The sequence below is a fragment of the Myotis brandtii genome, unplaced genomic scaffold, assembly GCF_000412655.1.
Source record: "Myotis brandtii unplaced genomic scaffold, ASM41265v1 scaffold32, whole genome shotgun sequence".
Lineage (NCBI taxonomy): Eukaryota > Metazoa > Chordata > Mammalia > Chiroptera > Vespertilionidae > Myotis > Myotis brandtii.
The window spans coordinates 6,609,596-6,627,337 of NW_005362269.1; the positions used below are offsets into that span (position 1 = coordinate 6,609,596).

The 17,742-nt window shown below is 35.1% G+C and overlaps 1 protein-coding gene across 1 annotated transcript in view; it reads right to left on the reverse strand.

Annotated features, from left to right (window-relative positions):
* Positions 1-246: 246 nt before the first annotated feature.
* Positions 247-17,742, reverse strand: part of SOX30 (SRY (sex determining region Y)-box 30) — a 21,453-nt gene continuing 3,957 nt past the window's right edge. Inside the window, exons 4-6 of the mRNA XM_014543052.1 lie at positions 15,662-15,841; positions 12,606-13,098; positions 247-1,296 (exon numbers count right to left, since the gene is read on the reverse strand). Of these exons, the coding sequence (XP_014398538.1) occupies positions 915-1,296; positions 12,606-13,098; positions 15,662-15,841 (1,055 nt within the window). The 3' untranslated portion in view covers positions 247-914. The remainder of the gene's footprint in view (positions 1,297-12,605; positions 13,099-15,661; positions 15,842-17,742) is intronic.

A 17,742-nucleotide genomic window follows, 5' to 3' on the forward strand; every position in this document is an offset into this window, starting at 1 on the left:
GAGCCCTTCCACTTTGAGGAGTGCTTAAGTCACATGTATACGTGTATAAAGAGTTTGGAAATGGCATTGGAATATGTGCACAGCATCTTTGTTAATAGAGTTTTGGATCTCATGTGAGCTAATAGAATCTATAATTCTGGAGGCTATAAAGTAAAAGCAATTATCTATATGGTATGGGAACCATCCTCATTTGAAGAGTACTCATTTTGCTTAGTTCTATCCCCCAAACAGAAAACATCCAACAAGAACAATTTCATCTACATTTATTTAATTATAACAAAAGTAGAACAATGAATACCAAATGGAAAAAGATATCCAAAAAAAGATGGTGAAAATGTTTAGAAACAGAAATGACTAATTTAGCTGAAGGAATTACCCAGGTGACATTAAAACACATTTGAAAGTTATAATTGGTTATCAGTATAAATTAAATTTAGTAACAGTCCCAATTCACTAATAAAAGTTATCAAAATATTTTCAAAATGTTACATTAAAATTTACACCCATAAATATTACATAAAGACCAAATAAAAAATCATATAAGAAAAATAAATAATGTATCCTGAAATAAAATACAAATCACGCTTGTCATGTCATACTCCTTTTTCCCTCACATATACTTGTGAAGATTTGGTATTTTGCACATTCCAAGATAAAGTGATGAAAATATATGTTGATGCAAATTTCTTCCACAAAAATAAACTATTTTGTATCTTAAATATTCATACGATGAAACATCAGGACTCCAGTTTCACTAATAAAAATGTTATGAAGGCATAAATTGCATTTGGTTTGACTCCTCAAATCATGGCTGAAAACTCTCAACAAAGCATTCTAGGCTTTTTTCTCTCACACCAACTGACCCAGAATATATTTTAAGAAATGTTTATTTTCTGTGCATATTTGTTTTAAAATTATAAATTCCTAAGCACTTTTTCTTCTTTCTCCTCATCACTATCAGTGACATTGACTTGCTGGATGCTAGAGGGAGTTGATGTAGGAGCTGTTAAGACATTCTCCAAGACTCCGATGTCGAGCTGAGGCATGGGATTTAGGAATTCTTCCCCACTGTGACTGTGACTATTATAGTAAGAGGTCCCATCCATGCTCTCACAACTCCGAGAATCTTCACTGTGTGTGCGTTCCTCTGGGTAGTCTCTGAAAGGATAGTCTCTATTTAAAGCTGAAAACATAGCCTCATGTTTTTGGTACCTGTCTTCATAATAACCAAGGCATTCTGGCATTGAACTTGGAAAATTTCCATAGCCAAAGGGAGGCCGACTATAGGGACACGTGCTGCAGCAGAAAGACAAAAAAGGAATTAGATCATGCCTTGCCTACATGTTGTCTCGCATATAGACTAATTGATCAAGTTTAACTGCATCCTCTGGAAGGTTCCCAAGATAACTTTCTGCTACCAGGTCATGTATTCATTTGCTCTTTTACTACTGCTTAGCCCTGACAGAAAACAAATGGCAAAGTAATAAGCAGGTGACTCACTAGACCAGTGGTCGGCAAACTCATCAGTCAACAGAGCCAAATATCAACAGTACAACGATCGAAATTTCTTTTGAGAGCCAAATTTTTTAAACTTAAACTATATAGGTAGGTACATTGTTATTAACTTAATTAGGGTACTCCTAAGGCTTAGGAAGAGCCACACTCAAGGGGCCAAAGAGCCGCATGTGGCTCTCGAGCCGCAGTTTGCCGACCACGGCACTAGACTATTATCTATCATCAGCCTTCGGCTTCTTTATGACAGCCTTGATAAAGAAAAATTACTTATCTGGTCCTTTCTCTCATGTTGCCTGACACCATGTAAGGTTTTGGAAATACAGGTATGTGCTATGCTGTTTTAAAAACTGACACTTAGTAAGCAGTGCAATAATTGTTCTTATGAATATTTTTTTCATTTATCTTTATTGTTGAAAGTATTACAGATGTCCCCTTTCTTCCCCCCCACCCCCATTGACCCTCTCCTTCCCGTTCCCATTTCCTCCCCAGGCCTTCCCCACACTATTGTCTGTCCATGGGCTATGTACATATTCATGTAAGTTCTTTGGTTGATCACTTCCTGCCCCTCTCCCTTCCTTCTGAAATACATTAGTCTGTTGCAAGCTTCAATGTCTTATGAATATTTAAAACAAAGCTCAGTGGTTGAGCACCAAACTATGAACCAGAAAGTCATGATTCGATTCCCAGTCAGGGCACATGCCTGGGTTGTGGGCTCGATCCCTTGTGTGGGGCATGCAGGAGGCAGCGGATTAATGATTCTCTCTCATCATTGATGTTTCTGTCTCTCTCTCTCCCTCTCCCCTCCTCTCTGAAATCAATACAAATGTATTTTTAAAAAGAGAACAGTTAACACCAGAAATATTTAGAACTGATATTAAATTGTGGTTTTAAAGATCTTTTCCAAAAAAAAAAATTGGAGGGCAGGAATGTGAAGAATTGGAAAAAATTATTTTGATGATTTTTTAAAAGGCAAAACACTGATAATTTTTTAAAGGTAAATATAAAAATTCTACCATTCAATCCATTTGTCAAAAAAATACTTTTTTTAAAAAGTATCTTTTCTCCCTTTCAAAGGCACAGAACAGGAATCCAGGAATTGCAGGAAGAGGTATATAGAAAAGTCCAACCAAGACTTCCCTGGGCTCATGGACTCCATCTAGTGACAGATAATGTAAACATAATGATCTCAGCAAAACCTATGACAAGGTGGGTGTTTTATTTCATGCTCCCACATTAAAAAAAAAAAAAGTAAACTTTGTTTCCTTCCCTTTAAAATCATAAGTATGATCAACATACTAGACTATCATCTCAAACTCTTGAAAAATATGGTTATATTCAGCGGTTTGGTGTCTCACGCCCCAAATCTCCAAGTACTAGGGACCTTGTTAAATATCACAAATATGAGGCCAAGTTTCTAAAATGCTTCAGGTTTCCATTCCTACTGCCACAATCTCATTAGGGCATTTTTAATTCAGTGCATATGTCCTGAACAATTGTGCTTCCAGCTACCATGACTTAGCTCCTGTACCCGTTCCACCTTAGGGTCACTCCATCCATGATACTTCAGGGGGTGCTCAAAGCTACCTCCTCCACCAAGCATTCACATCAGTAGAAACAATTCAACCACTACTTTTTTCCTGGACTAAATATAGGCAAGATACTATGCAGGGCTTGATGGAGAATTTGTTTAAAATAGGCCTAAAATCTAGGTGTATACTAGGCATGTGCTGAAGTCTGAAATGCAAACAACACATGGCTATATTGGTATGTTTTTTTAAAAAGTTAGTGTTATATTCAGAGAATAAAAAATATTAAGACAAGGATAATCCTAGAAGGTTATATAGATGAAAATGATTAACTAGAAGCATCATGGTATAGTGAGAAAAGCATCAAACAGAATTATCAGAATAATAATATTAGTCAGCATCTAATAAGCATTTATTATGTTTTCTAAACAGTGGCTAAGGAGTATATATGTTATCTTAAATATTCCTTGGAACCACTCTATGATATAGATACTGTAATATCTCCACTTTACAGATAAGGGAACGGAGTCTTAAAGAGATTTAGCAACTTTCTCAAAGTCATATAATTAGTAACCAGTAAAATAGAATCAGGCAGAACTTATTATCCTAACCTCCACAGCACACTACCTGGGCACTAGTTCTAGCTGTGCCACTTACATATCTGGTAATGTTAAATCTTAAGTTATCTGGGCCATAGGGCCTCCTTAAATAGGGGTAATATTGCCTGTTTTGCCAATTTAAAAGGTCTATCATAAGGAACTTGGGAGCACTCAATGTATATTGAGTACTTTGGAAACCAGAAACACTTTCAATGTATGATTAGCTTTAAAAGAAGTTGTATTTAATAATGTATTGCTAAATATACACATACATGTACATTTTGCTTTTATTTTCAAAAAGAAAGAATGTAAAGGTAAAATAAAATCTAATTAAAATGGTTACCTATAGGAGGAGAGAAGAAAGAGGAAAGGAGACAAGAAGGGAAGCCAGACTTCTCAAAATGTACCTTATATTATGGGGTTTAAAGGGCAAAAAAACCCTGACTTTTTTTTAAAGGCAAATCTGAAAATTCTGATTTTGAAACTATATAAATATTTTATATAATTTTAAACAAATTTAGTTTTTAAAAAATAGTCCCTAAAAATTGAAAGCAAATATACAAAGTTTACATCAAGCTGTAGGTGTCTTAAATATACAGAGAAAAGCTATTTCAAGATAATTTAAATCTGATATTTGCATTGCACCTTCCTGGTAAAATATAACCATGAAGAAAAAGAAACACAAATAAATCTTAAACTGCATTCAATAATTTTATTATGGTATCACTGCTTTGAAACTATTGATATTGTTTTGAAATATACTCTCTTCGTGTATATATGTGTATGTATATCAGAAAAAAACATGTTTGGTAGGATAAAGCAAATAAGTAATGATTTTATTATCATTAGGAACCAAGATTTTCATGGGGGAAAGATACTAGGCACATAAAATCAAAGAACTTCATGAGAAACTCTACAATATTACATTTATTCTGGAAATATCAATATAAACTCAAATTTTCTCACAAAAATACATATTTTTACTGAAAAGATCTAGATACCCTGTTAATTCAGTAGCAATATGCATGCCTACTGCCCAAATTGATATTTCTAAATATCACTTTCAGTAAAAGAAACTTGGACACCTGGGTAAAATGGTTGATTCCAGGTCTGGTATAAATAAGGTACCACATAAGTCTTTGTGCCAGAGAGCAAAAAAGCTATCAAATCAAAGATCAAGGACACAGGAACAAAGCCAACTGGACAAAAAATGGGAAAATTTGAGCATCAAAAGATATAAATAAATAATGACTGCAAAGTCTTAAAACATGTCAAATATAGAAAATGTTCATAATGATATTCCCAAAACAAAACAAGTATCATTGATATGTGGCAAGAATCAAGAGTTGATCCCGCCCTTCCAAATTTCAAAGTAATCAAATAGTTGATGAGGGAAAGCTTTTCTTCATAAAAGAATTCCAGCTAATGAATGAAGGAGTATCAAATCAGAAAATCTCATGTGTCTAAGGTAACAATCATCTTAGCTACTAAAATAATTATGCAGGTATTTCTCAACCTTAAGTGACCATTAGAATTACATAGAGAAATGTTGAAAGAACACTGCTGCCCAGGTTCTTAACCCCCAAAGATTCTGATTTATTTGGTCTGAGACCTTCAAGTGATACTACTGTACAGAAGAGAATATTTGAAACACTGCTTTAGGTGGGGAAATTTATGATCAGGTTGACAGTACCTGAACCTACAGATCATTCTAACATCACAAATAAAAACTTTATGTACCTCTTGATGTGATACAATACAAAGTACAAAGCACCACCTATGAGGTATCATTGCAAAAACAAACAAACAAACAAAAACACCAAAAAACTGAACCCGAATCTAATCCCGTTACAAGATATAACTATCATTTTATAGGAAAAATGGGTGATAGGGAAACATGTTAAACAATACACAAGGATGTAATAAGTCAAATTCAGAATGTGGGTAATTTCTTATTTCTTCAATAAACACATGGTATTTAAAAAAAAAGGTAAGTACTATTGTAGCATAAAAGAGGCTTAAGAGACATAATTACATCCCATGTATATTCCTTGCTTGGATCTTGTTTTAGACAAACCAATTGTGAAAAGACAGTTCTGAGACGATGGAGGAAAATTAAACAATAAGAAATTATTAATTTTTTAGGTATGAAAATTGTAGGAGATCATTTTTTAAAATCCTTAACTAGTAAATATACATACTGATATATTTACAGGTGAGATTATATGATGTCTATAATCCACTTTAAAATACTTAAGACACTTTCCCCAAAAGGTAGGGGGAAATAAATGAAGGAGCTAAAATGTTGATAATTGTTTAAGTTGTATGATGGGTACATGGAGATTATTCCATCTGCTTTGCATATGAAAATTTCTATAACAAAACAGTAAATATGGCAAAAATATTATTATTATTTATGGTTTCTCTGACTTAGTAATATGCATGTAAGGTTCCTCTATGTCTTTTCATGGCTTGACAGTTCATTTCTTTTTAGTGTTGAATAACATTCCATTGTTTAGATGCATCACAGTTTATCTACTCACCTTATGAATAAAGCTGGTATAAACATTCATATGCAAATTTTTATGTAGACATAAGTTTCCAATTCATTTGGATAAATACTAAGAAGTATGATTGCTGATCATATGGTAAAAGTATTTTTAGTTTTGTAAAAAACTGCCAAACTGTCTTCCAAAGTGGTTGTACATTTCCACCAGCAATGAATTAAGAGTTTCTTTTGCTCCATATCCTCACTAGCATTGTGTTGTCAGTGTTTGGGATTTTGGTAATGCTGATATATGTGTGTTTAAATTTGCAATTCCCTAATGATACATAATGATGTGGAGCACCTTTTCATATGCTTAAGTTGCCATCTGTATATCTTCTTTGATGAGGTGTCCATTCAGGTATTTTGTACATTTTAAATAAGACTGTTCATTTTCTTAAGAGTTCCTTGCATATTTTGGATAACAGTCCATGATCAGTTATATCTTTCACAGATATTTTCTCCCCGTCTGTGGCTTTGATACATTCTTTGATACCACATTGTTTGATACCATAGCTTTGTAGTAAGTTTGAAATAAGTGCTCTAATTTTATTCTCCTTTTTCAAGGTTGTTTTAACTATTGTAGGTCACTTAAAATTCCATATGATTTAGGATCAACTTTTCCATTTCTGCAAAAAAGCCATTGGGATTTTAAGAGAGATTGTACTGATCTGTAAATCACTTTGGGAAGTATTGTTACCTTAACAATATTAAGTCTTACAATGCATGAACACAGACACCTTTTCATTTATTTAAGTATTTTTAAATTTTTTTCAGCAATTTTTTATAGTTTTCAGTTTACAAGTCTTGCACCTCCTCGGTTAGGTTTATTCCTAAGTATTTTATTCTTTTTTATGCTATTGCAAATGAAATTGTTTTAATATCCTTTTTGGATTTTGCTCATTGCTCATTTCTAGTTTATAGAAACACAAGTGGGCATCCTTACCTTGTTCCCAATCATAGTCCTTCATCATTGAATATGAATTTAAGTGTGGGCTTTTTAAAATACAAGTGGGCATCCTTATCTTGTTCCCAATCATAGTCCATCATTGAATATGAATTTAAGTGTGGGCTTTTTAAAAAAATATATTTTATTGATTTTTTTACAGAGAGGAAGGGAGAGGGATAGAGAGTTAGAAACATTGATCAGCTGCCTCCTGCACACTCCCCACTGGGGACGTGCCCGCCACCAAGGTACATGCCCTTGACTGGAATCGAACCTGGGACCCTTGAGTCTGCAGGCCGACGCTCTATCCACTGAGCCAAACCGGCTAGGGCTAAGTGTGGGCTTTTGATAAATGTCCTTTATTATGTTGAGGAAGTTCCCTTATATTCCTAGTTTGCTGAATAAGTTTGAAATTAGGAACTGATTTTTGTCATAAAAAGGTGTTGGATTTTATCAAATGTTTTTTTCTGCATCAGTTGAAATGATCTGGTGGTTTTGTTCCTTCGTTCTATTAATGAAGTCTGTTGTGATAAGTTATTTTCAAATGTTGAGCCACACATACATTCCTGGGGTAAGTCCCACTTGTTCCTGATTTTCAATCCTTTACTATGCTGCTAGATTCAAGGTGCTAGTATTTTTTAGTATATTTTACATCTATATTCATAGGATACATTGGTCTGTAATTTTCTTTCTTGTGAGATCTTTGGCTTTAGTAACAGAGTAATGTTGGCCTTAGAAGTGTTCCCTCTTATACTTTTTATAAGAGTTTGAGAGCAATGATGTTAATTCCTCTTTAAATGTTTGGTAGAATTCACTAGTGAAGCAATCTAGTCCAGGGCTTTTCTTTGTTGGGAGGTTTTTGATTTCTGATTCAATATCTTGATACAGTCTGATCAGATTTTCTGTTTCTTCTTAAGTCAGTTTTGGTAATTCATGTATTTGTCCATTTCATCTTTGTTGCCTAATTAGTTGATGTACAAGTATTCACTGTATTCTTCTATAATCATTTTTATACCTGAAGGTCAGAAGTAATGTAACCAATTTCATATCTGATTTTCATAATTTGTCTTCTTTCTTTTTAAACAATTTTTATTTATTAACTTTAAAGAGAGAGGAAGGAAGAGAGGGGAAGAGAGAGAGAGAGAGAGAGTAAGAGAGAGAGAGGGAGGAGAGAGGAGAGAGGAGAAAGAGAGAAAAATATCAATTTATTGTTCCACTTATTTATGCATTCATTGGTTGACCCCTGTATGTGCCCTGACCTGAGATCAAACCCACAATCTTGGCATATAGGAATGACACTCTAACCAACTGAGCTACTTGGCCAGGGCTATATGTCTTCTTTCTTTTTTTCTTAGTCTAGCTAAAGGTTTTGTCAATTTTATTGATCTTTTTTTTTTTTAAATATATTTTATTGATTTTTTACAGAGAGGAAGGGAGAGAGATAGAGAGAGTTAGAAACATCGATGAGAGAGAAACATTGATCAGGTGCCTCCTGCACACCTCCCACTGGGGATGTGCCCGCAACCCAGGTACATGCCCTTGACCGGAATCGAACCTGGGACCTTTCAGTCCGCAGGCCGACACTCTATCCACTGAGCCAAACCGGTTTCGGCTTTACTGATCTTTTTAAAAGACCAACTTTTGTTGACTTTTATTCCTCTATTTCATGAAATTCTCTATTGTTTTTCTATCCTTTATTGCATTTATCTCAGATCATTATTATTTCCTTCCTTCTGCCAGCTTTGGGTTTTCTTTGCTCTTCTTTTTTCAGTTCCTTAAGGTGTAAAGTTAGGTTGTTGATTTGAGATCCTTTTTTTAAAAAAATATATTTTATTGATTCTTTACAGAGAGGAAGGGAGAGAGATAGAGAGCCAGAAACATCAATGAGAGAGAAACATCAATCAGCTGCCTCCTGCACATCCCCTACTGGGGATGTGCCCACAACCCAGGTATATGCCCTTGACCGGAATCGAACCCGGGACCTTTCAGTCCGCAGGCCAACGCTCTATCCACTGAGCCAAACCGGTTTCAGCATGAAATCTTTTTTTTTTTTTAAATGTGTTTTTATTGATTTTAGAGAGAGAGAAAGGGAGACAAAGAGAGATAGAAACATCAATGATGAAAGAGAATCATTGATTTGCTGCCTCCTGCATGCCCTCCACCAGGGATTGAGCCCACTACCCAGGTATGTGCCCTGACTGGGAATCCAAGCGTGGCCTCCTGGTTCATAGGCGGAAGCTCAACCACTGAACCACACCGGTCAGGCGAGATCTTTCTTTTTAAATATAGGCTATTGCAGTTATAAACTTCTCTATCAGCACTGCTTTCACTATAAAATCCCTTAAGTTTTTGTATGTTGTATTTTCATTGTCATTCTTCTCAAAGTATTTTTTAAATTCCCTTCATGATGGCTTATTTGACCATTGGTTGTTTAAGACTGTGTTGTTTAATTTCCATATGCTTGTAAATTTTCCAGTTTTCTTTCTGTTATTGATTACTAGTTTTATTCCATCATAACTAAATAAGAAACTATGTATGATTTCAATCTTTTAAAGTTTTTGAGACTTACCGTGTGATCTAACATATGGTCTATCCTACAGAATATATCATGTGCATTTGAGAAAAATAAATATTTTGTTGTTGGATGAAGTATTTTATATGTATATATTTAGATCTACTTGGTTCAAAGTATTGTACAGGCTTCTAGTTCGTTACTGATCTTCATCCCATTTTTGGATGTATAGTTTTCTATCCATTATTTAAAGTTTAGTATTCACAGATAACATTGAAAAGCTGAAACAAGACAAAGATACCCACTCTTGCCACTTTTTTCAACATAGTATTAGAAGTCATAGCAAGAGCAATTAGGCAAGAAAAAACCATAAAACTATCTCTATTAGTAGATGACATTATATATAGAAACTCCTAAAAATTCCACCAAAAAAAACCATTGGAACTAATCAATTAATTCAATAAATGTGCAGGATACAGAATCAATAAGCAAAAAACCAGTTGTGTTTCTATATACTAACAACAAAATCTCAGAAAATTTAAGAAAATAATCCCATCTATAAATGCATCAAAAAGGATAAAATACCTAAGAATAAATTTAACCAAGGAGGTAAAAGACCAAAACACTGAAAACTATGAGACTCTAATGAAAGAGATTGAAGAAAACACAAATAAATGGGAAAATATTGCATGTTCATAGATTGGAATAAATAATATTGTTAAAATTTCCACTCTATCCAACGCAATCTACAGATTCAATGCAATGACTATCAAACTTCCAATAGCATTTTTTAAAGATATAGAGCAAACAATTTTAAAATTTGTATGGAATCACAAAAGACCCCAAATAGCCAAAGCAAACTTGAGAAAGAGCAACAAATCTGAGGCATTACATTCCCTGGTTTAAAATTATATTACAAAGCTACATAATCAAAACAGTATGCTATTGTCATTAAATAGACACATAGGTCAATGGAATAAAATAGAGAACCCAGATATAAGCCCACATATATATAATCAGTTAACTTTTGACAAAGGAGCCAAGAATATATGGGGGAAAATAATATCTTCAATAAATGGAAAACTAGATTGTCACATGAAAAAGAATGAAACTGGACCCCCTCTATTATATGATAACACAAAAATCAACTCAAAATGGATTAAAGACTTAAACATAAGAAATAAAAATCTAAGAAGAAAACATAGCTCCTTCACATTGGCCTTGGCGATGATATTGTGAATTTGACACCAAAAGCAAAAATAAGCACATGTCCCTACATCAAACTAAAAAACTTCCACAAAGCAAAGGAAACGATAAGTTCAGCTGGGTATTAAGTTGTTAATATTTAAATTTCATATTTCTAGATAGTTACAGCAGAAGGTATTCCATGTTAGCTTAGTCTAACATATTTGTTTGAGGCCTTTAAGTTCCCTCCTCCATAAGATTTATGAAAAACACTGTATATGTCTGTAGATGTGCATTATTTTGGGAAATGGTCCACAACTTCAATCAAATTCTTAAATAGGCTTATAACCCAAAGGTAAAGGATAATTTATTTTAACCTTGATATGTTGTTTTGAAATTTTACAGTTAAGATTCTATATATTCTCATAAACCTGGGAATTCTTTGGACTTACCTTCCCATACATGTGTATGTATGTATGTATGTATGTGAATACGGTATATATGCATAAATATATATGATTATATTTTCTATATATTTTAAGCTAACAAATTCCCATTTGTCTTTTACATCCTTTCTATATACATACTTTCAATAAACTTTTAAATACACTTATTTACTCAATGGCCAACATGAAAATATCCTAGATATCTCTTTGTAAAACTATAAATACTGCAAGGAGGAGAAAGAAGAGGTGAAAGGGATTAAAAAAAAGAACTAAACTAAGAAATCAATGTAGTACAGGAAAAGGTTGTTTCAATAAGCACAGTATGAAGATGGTTAAGATATGAAGGGAGAAAGATGTTAGCTCTCAGAGCTAGGGAGCAGTACTTCTGAGTCCATGTGTTTTATACAATAACTCCTTGGTTATACTGGCTAACCTCTTCGATTTTTACGTTAGATATATAGGGCAAAATAGACTTCTGGAAAATATTTACATTTGATATATATTTATATAGTTGATATGTATAACAAATGTCATTTCAAATATGGTATTGAAATGATTGAATAATTCCACACATGAATGGATTAGATTAGGGGAGAATATTCTTTATAGAAGAGTCTGTTATCAGTTGGGAGCAGAGACAATAAGAAAATTGAGGGGGGGCTCAATTAAATTTGTTATTTAGCCAGGCTGGATTTTACTGAAATATGCTATCTAAACAAGCATAAATAAGATTATCCATTTCCTTGGGGAAATTATCATCATATACATACAGGTAGAAGTTAGAAAAGCAAACAATATAATTTACAAGGCTGGTCTTCTCTTTTGGAAAACTATATGCAGTTTGTTTATAGCTGACGTACTGCTTTGACATTCTTAAATGAAATACACCAGACCTACCGACTCAGAATCTGCATTTTAACAAGATCACATGTGATTCATATACATATAACATTTGAGAAACACAGGTCTATACAGTAAGGGGGGTTGACTAAATAATCTCAAGGTCCCTTATAACTATTTTCTCATGAAAAATCAGATCTGGCAACATTGGCACCCATATTTCATGTGGCAACAGTTGGCTAGAGCTGAAGCAGTTGCCCTATTAGATGGGGCATGTATTCTCTTTGGCTCCCCTCCCCCCACCCCTCCCCGTCCTCATTTAGCCCCCTTCATGTATTTATGTTAACTGCTTGGCCCTTATTCAGCCTCTAATCTAAATTAGATTCCAAGCAGAAATGAGGAAGTCCCTTTTTCAGTAAAAAAGAGATTCCTTCAGAGGTGAAAATTCATTAGATGTATTTGTAGGTGAAAAGAAATAAAAGTTCCTTTACCTTGATGGGAAGTAGTGAGGTCCAGGCAGGAAGTAAGGATGATGAAAAGAGAATCGAGGTGGTGTCCCAAATAGTGTGGCTGGATGGCCAAGGGGTGGGGTCTGGTAGACGTGTGAGTGTGGAAGAGGAGGAGCCTGGGGGATTGGAGCACCTCTGGGACAAGTGGAAACGCTTGGATACTCCTTGGGAGGTTGGATGGGCGAGGTTGCAAATCTGGCATGGGCAGTACTTGCACTAGTTGAAATCCTATTGGTGCTCTCCGGAGAGACAGGTGTAGGTCTCTTTACAGAGTGACTGGCTCCAGAATGCAGCTGATGTGTGTCCGTTTGGGAGGGCCCAGCAAAGCGCTGGGGTGAGAGTGCTGGGCGGAGGGGCAGATTTGGAGCCTGAACGGCCACCTGGGCAGTACTGGAGACGGCAGGCTGGAAAAGTGTGATGGGGCTTAGACGCTGGACTGCAGGTGTGGGCAACTGGATGGCAGGTGGGGCTTCACCTTCAGAAATAAAAAGAGCATAGGTCAAGCATTAATTGAGTCACTCCATGTTTTTCATGTTTCAGTTGAATTTAATAAACTCTTCAACCAGAAGCCTTTGTAACCACCTTACCTACTAGTAACAGCATCACCAATATCAATCCCCTCTATTTATTTCCTTCACAGCATTTTGAACAAACTGAAGTCATCTTGTTTACTTATTTTATACTAGAGGCCCGGTGCATGAATTCATCCACGGGTGGGGTCCCTCGGCCTGGCTGGCTATCAGGGGCTGATTGGGGCCATCTCTCCCAGTCCTGATTGGGGCAGATCGCCGGGGGGAGGGACCACAGGAGGTTGGTCGGCTGTGGGAGGTTGGCTGTGGGAGCACACTGACCTCCAGGAGGTAGCTCCTGCATTGAGCGTCTGCCCCCTGGTGGTCAGTGCGCATCATAGCTACCGTCTGGTCATTCAGTCATAACGGTCACTTAGGCTTTAATATATATAGATTGTTTGGTTTCTCTTTCTCACCTAGATTCTAAGTGCCATGAGAGGAGAGACCTTTTGTTTTGTTCACTGCTGTTATCTCAAGGACTCTAAATTCTTCTTGACATTGAATAGATGCTCAACTATTTTTTCATGAATAAAATTGAGTGATGAAATACAAGACAAATACATGCAATATTGGTATGTATATATAAATGTTTCTAAAATAAATAATATGAAACCACTGACAGAGGTTACTTTTAAGGAGTGGATGTCTGGGAGGAGAGGCAGGGCAGTGAAGCAGAAGAAAAAGCCAGATTTTCATTTTATATTTGTCAATACTGTTTGAATTTTCTATTATCTAAACATATTAATTTATTTTTAACATCAATAGAGGTTTCCATGTAGTGGCATGCATAATTTCTATTTTATTTTGTATACTAAATTATGAATGGAATTTAATTTTTTTAATTGAAAAAGCTAAAGAAACAATTAGTAAAATTATTTTACTTTATTGCATTCAATGTAATATGGTGGGAAATTCCCAAGTGAGAACAGGATTTGCCACAGGTCAATTTGTGGTAGATATGAAAGGAATCTTATTGCAGCAGGGCATGACAGATATGGCAGAATTTTTCAATACATGTAAAACAACTCTGTATTTGATCTTTCCTGGTAATTGTCTTTCCTCAGAATTGCATAAATATAGTCCACCCTTGTTATCCCATGAAGATTGGTTTCAGGACCCCCTCGAATACCAAAATCTGAGGATGCTCAAGTCTCCTATATAAAATAGGGTAGAACCATGAATACAGTTGGCCCTCTATAGCCATTGATCGAAAATAGTATTTGCTTTTGGTTGAATCGCGGTTGCAGAGCCGGCTGATACAGAGAGTCTACTGGATGTATTGGGGAAAATATCTGTGTATAAGTGGATGCATGCAGTTCAAACCCGTGTTGCTTAAAGGTCAACTGTATATTGTATAAAACTGTCAGCTGCCTCAAATAAGAACATTGATAAATTTGTCCCTGGGCAAATATACAGCATTTAACAGTGAGTAAAAGCAGATGGAAGGGGACGGTCTTAGAAAAAGAGATTAAGAAACAGATTGTGAAAACAGAAGCCATAAATAACGTAACAGACAAAACAAAGTAAGTTAACAAAAGCATAATTAAGTCTAGGTAGAAATACAGGCTTACAGAGATCCTGCCAATAGGGGAGGGTAAAAGTGCCTGACTGGGCTGGGAAAGAACAAGGATATAAACTCAGTGCTTTCTGCATCTTTCTTTTCAGCCTAGACATCCTGAATGTGACTTCGTTGCTATCAACTGCTAAAATGTTATAGAAAAAAAGGTGAAAATGCATAAGATTCTAATAAGTCAACTTTCAAGATATCTAAATCTCTCAGCACATAGAGGTGGCTTTATTACCAGAGGATCTGAGCAGGTAGCTTTAGGTAGTGGATGTATAAAGCTCTGCCTAATATGTGGTTAAAATAGGTTCTGGAAGAACAAACCAATGATGGATAGCTCTATAACAAGTTTTGCTACTAGATTCTTAATTTGGGGTTCTTAAATGCAACAGACAAAAATGTTGTAAAGACTCATAAAAGAAGAGAAATTTAGGGAAAGACAATATAACGAGACAAATATTTGGTAAAAAATAGATTACTTCCATTGCTTTTCTAGAGCAGCAAGAAAAGTCTTAATGATTAGTCATCATTACTAAATTCCAGGACAGGGTGCCTCATACCCCATTAGTAAGGCATTCTTTCATGCTGATAGTAAAAAGACACTCTCTTTCTTACTGAGTGACCTCAGACATTTCCTGCATTACCTGCCTATTCTGTGGGCTCATCCTGATTTGCTTAAAAGGTCTGAGGCTTTGCACATGGTATCTTTGCCACTCTGACAAACCAACTTCTTTGATGTCTACTGAAAATTTTCCTTCTCTGATTTAATGTTTTCACTTTCTCCATTTCCCCCCTTAACATTGTTTTTCTAAATTCTTAAGCTAACAGAAGCAAAATTTCAACTTAAGGTAAAATTTTCACACAGCTATTTAAAAGATTCATAATCTACTATAAAACCAACTCACCAACTGGATGAATGATGGTGTTTTGTAGGCTGGGAATTACCACAGAGTAGGTAGGTGAGCGATAAGGATAAATTGTTGTAGGATTTGGAGAAGTGATATTCTGTGTGGTACCAGAAAATACATTGGAAACACTTAGAGGGAAGCGTTTTCGCTTCCCTGGCCGAGGCTGATAAACCCAACCTATAGAAGAAAATAAACTATTTTTAATTTGAACATATGGACCCTTATATAGCTTTTATTTTTTTAAAATATATATTTCTTTATTGATTTCAGAGAGAAAGGGAGAAGTAGAGAGAGATAGAAACATCAATGATGAGAGAGAATCATTGATCGGCTGCCTCCTGCACACCCCGCACTGGGGATTGAGCCTGCAACCCAGGCATGTGCCCTTGGCTGGAATCGAACCTGGGACCTTTCAGTCCGCAGGCTGACGCTTTATCCACTGAGCCAAGCCGGATAGGGCCCTATATAGCCTTTAAATAGTTCTTTACACATAGGCTGGGGCAAAAGTAGGTCTACAGTTGTAAGTATGCAAAAGTTTATTCTTGTATTAGTATTTATTAATTATTGTATTATTTTCTATACCAACAACTGAAAACCTAGACACTGATTTCTGCATTGTTAGCTAAGTTTTTAAAAAAATAAGTTATTGTCTAAAGTATCTTTTCCAGCTCTATAATACTATTTCTATGCATTTTAGCATATATATCCATATAGCTTCTAAGTAGTGGCCAACATTGTGATAATTCAAAGAAAGTAAAGTCAAATGTCTGATATCCAAACACATGGAATCTTAGTAAAACAACGTTAAAGGCATTAAGTCTGAATCCCAAAGCTTTTCCTCTACCTATAAAACAATGCCCCAGTAAGAAAGTATCTGTTTCCTATTTCTGACTTTCTCTAAGATACAATTGCCTATATCTTACACTGAAATGGTCATAATGAGCAATCACTATTGTTATGCCTCGTTTAGGAAGTCACTCACCTAGACTTGGCAGTCTCCAAGTCCAAATAACCAAATTTCCTTCCAAAGTCAGAAGAGTGGCATTATGACAGTTATAGCTACAGTATAACCAGAATTGCTGGTTCCCTATAATTGCTGCCTTTGACTTCCCACCCCCAGAACCTCTTTGCTCATACTTTAGAAAAAATACTCCCTCTGTCCCATAAAAATAGTAGCAAGTGAATATTTAAACGGGAATTATTAGTGAATGCAGCTGTAAGTTGTTGTAGCGCAAAATTGCGAAGCCTTCAATCAAAATCAATGTTTCATGACATCTGTCATTTGTTTTGACACATCTTTCAATTTTTAGGTTAATCTAATTATTACGAATTATAATTATTTTTCTGATTTCATCCGCTGATCAAAATCAATTGTTTTATTTCAGTTGAGCATCAACCCATTGTAAAAGTAAGATGAAAAAAAGAGAGTTTTCAAGCAAAGATCGAGTTGCGATTGTCCAGTTCTTGATGCATCAAAAGAAAAAGAAAAAGTTGCAGAAAGGTGCAATTACGTTAGCTGCAAAACAATTTATGTGCAACAGAATGACCATATCAAGAATTTGGAAACGTGCTTCCGAAAATAATTGTCAAGGAGAATCTTATGCTAATGTTGATTCTTTGAAAAAACAAAACTGTGGACATAAATGCAAAGATTATGGAGAAAAACTTGAAAAACTTAGACATATTCCTCTTAGCAGAGGAGGCACCATATTAGCCTTTGATAATATTTCTCCCGAAATACTGGATAATACGTTTCTGTCACTTCAACAAGTTATGCTGGAAGCAATGAAGAACGATGGCTCCAATAATTTTAAGCTCATGCATATAGGGAAAGCAAAGCTTCGTAACCAAGAGAGCCTACCTACAAGTTTAAAATGCAGTAACGAAATTATTGAAAAATCCAGAAACTATCTGAACACTCAAAATAAAAATTAGGAGTACTATTTTTAATTTATTAATTTAATCTAGTTTTTTTTAATAATAAATGTTGCGTTCTATATTTATTTTCTTTTGCTACTATTATTATGGGACAAATTACATTCATCAACTGCTACTATTATTATGGGACAGAGGGAGTA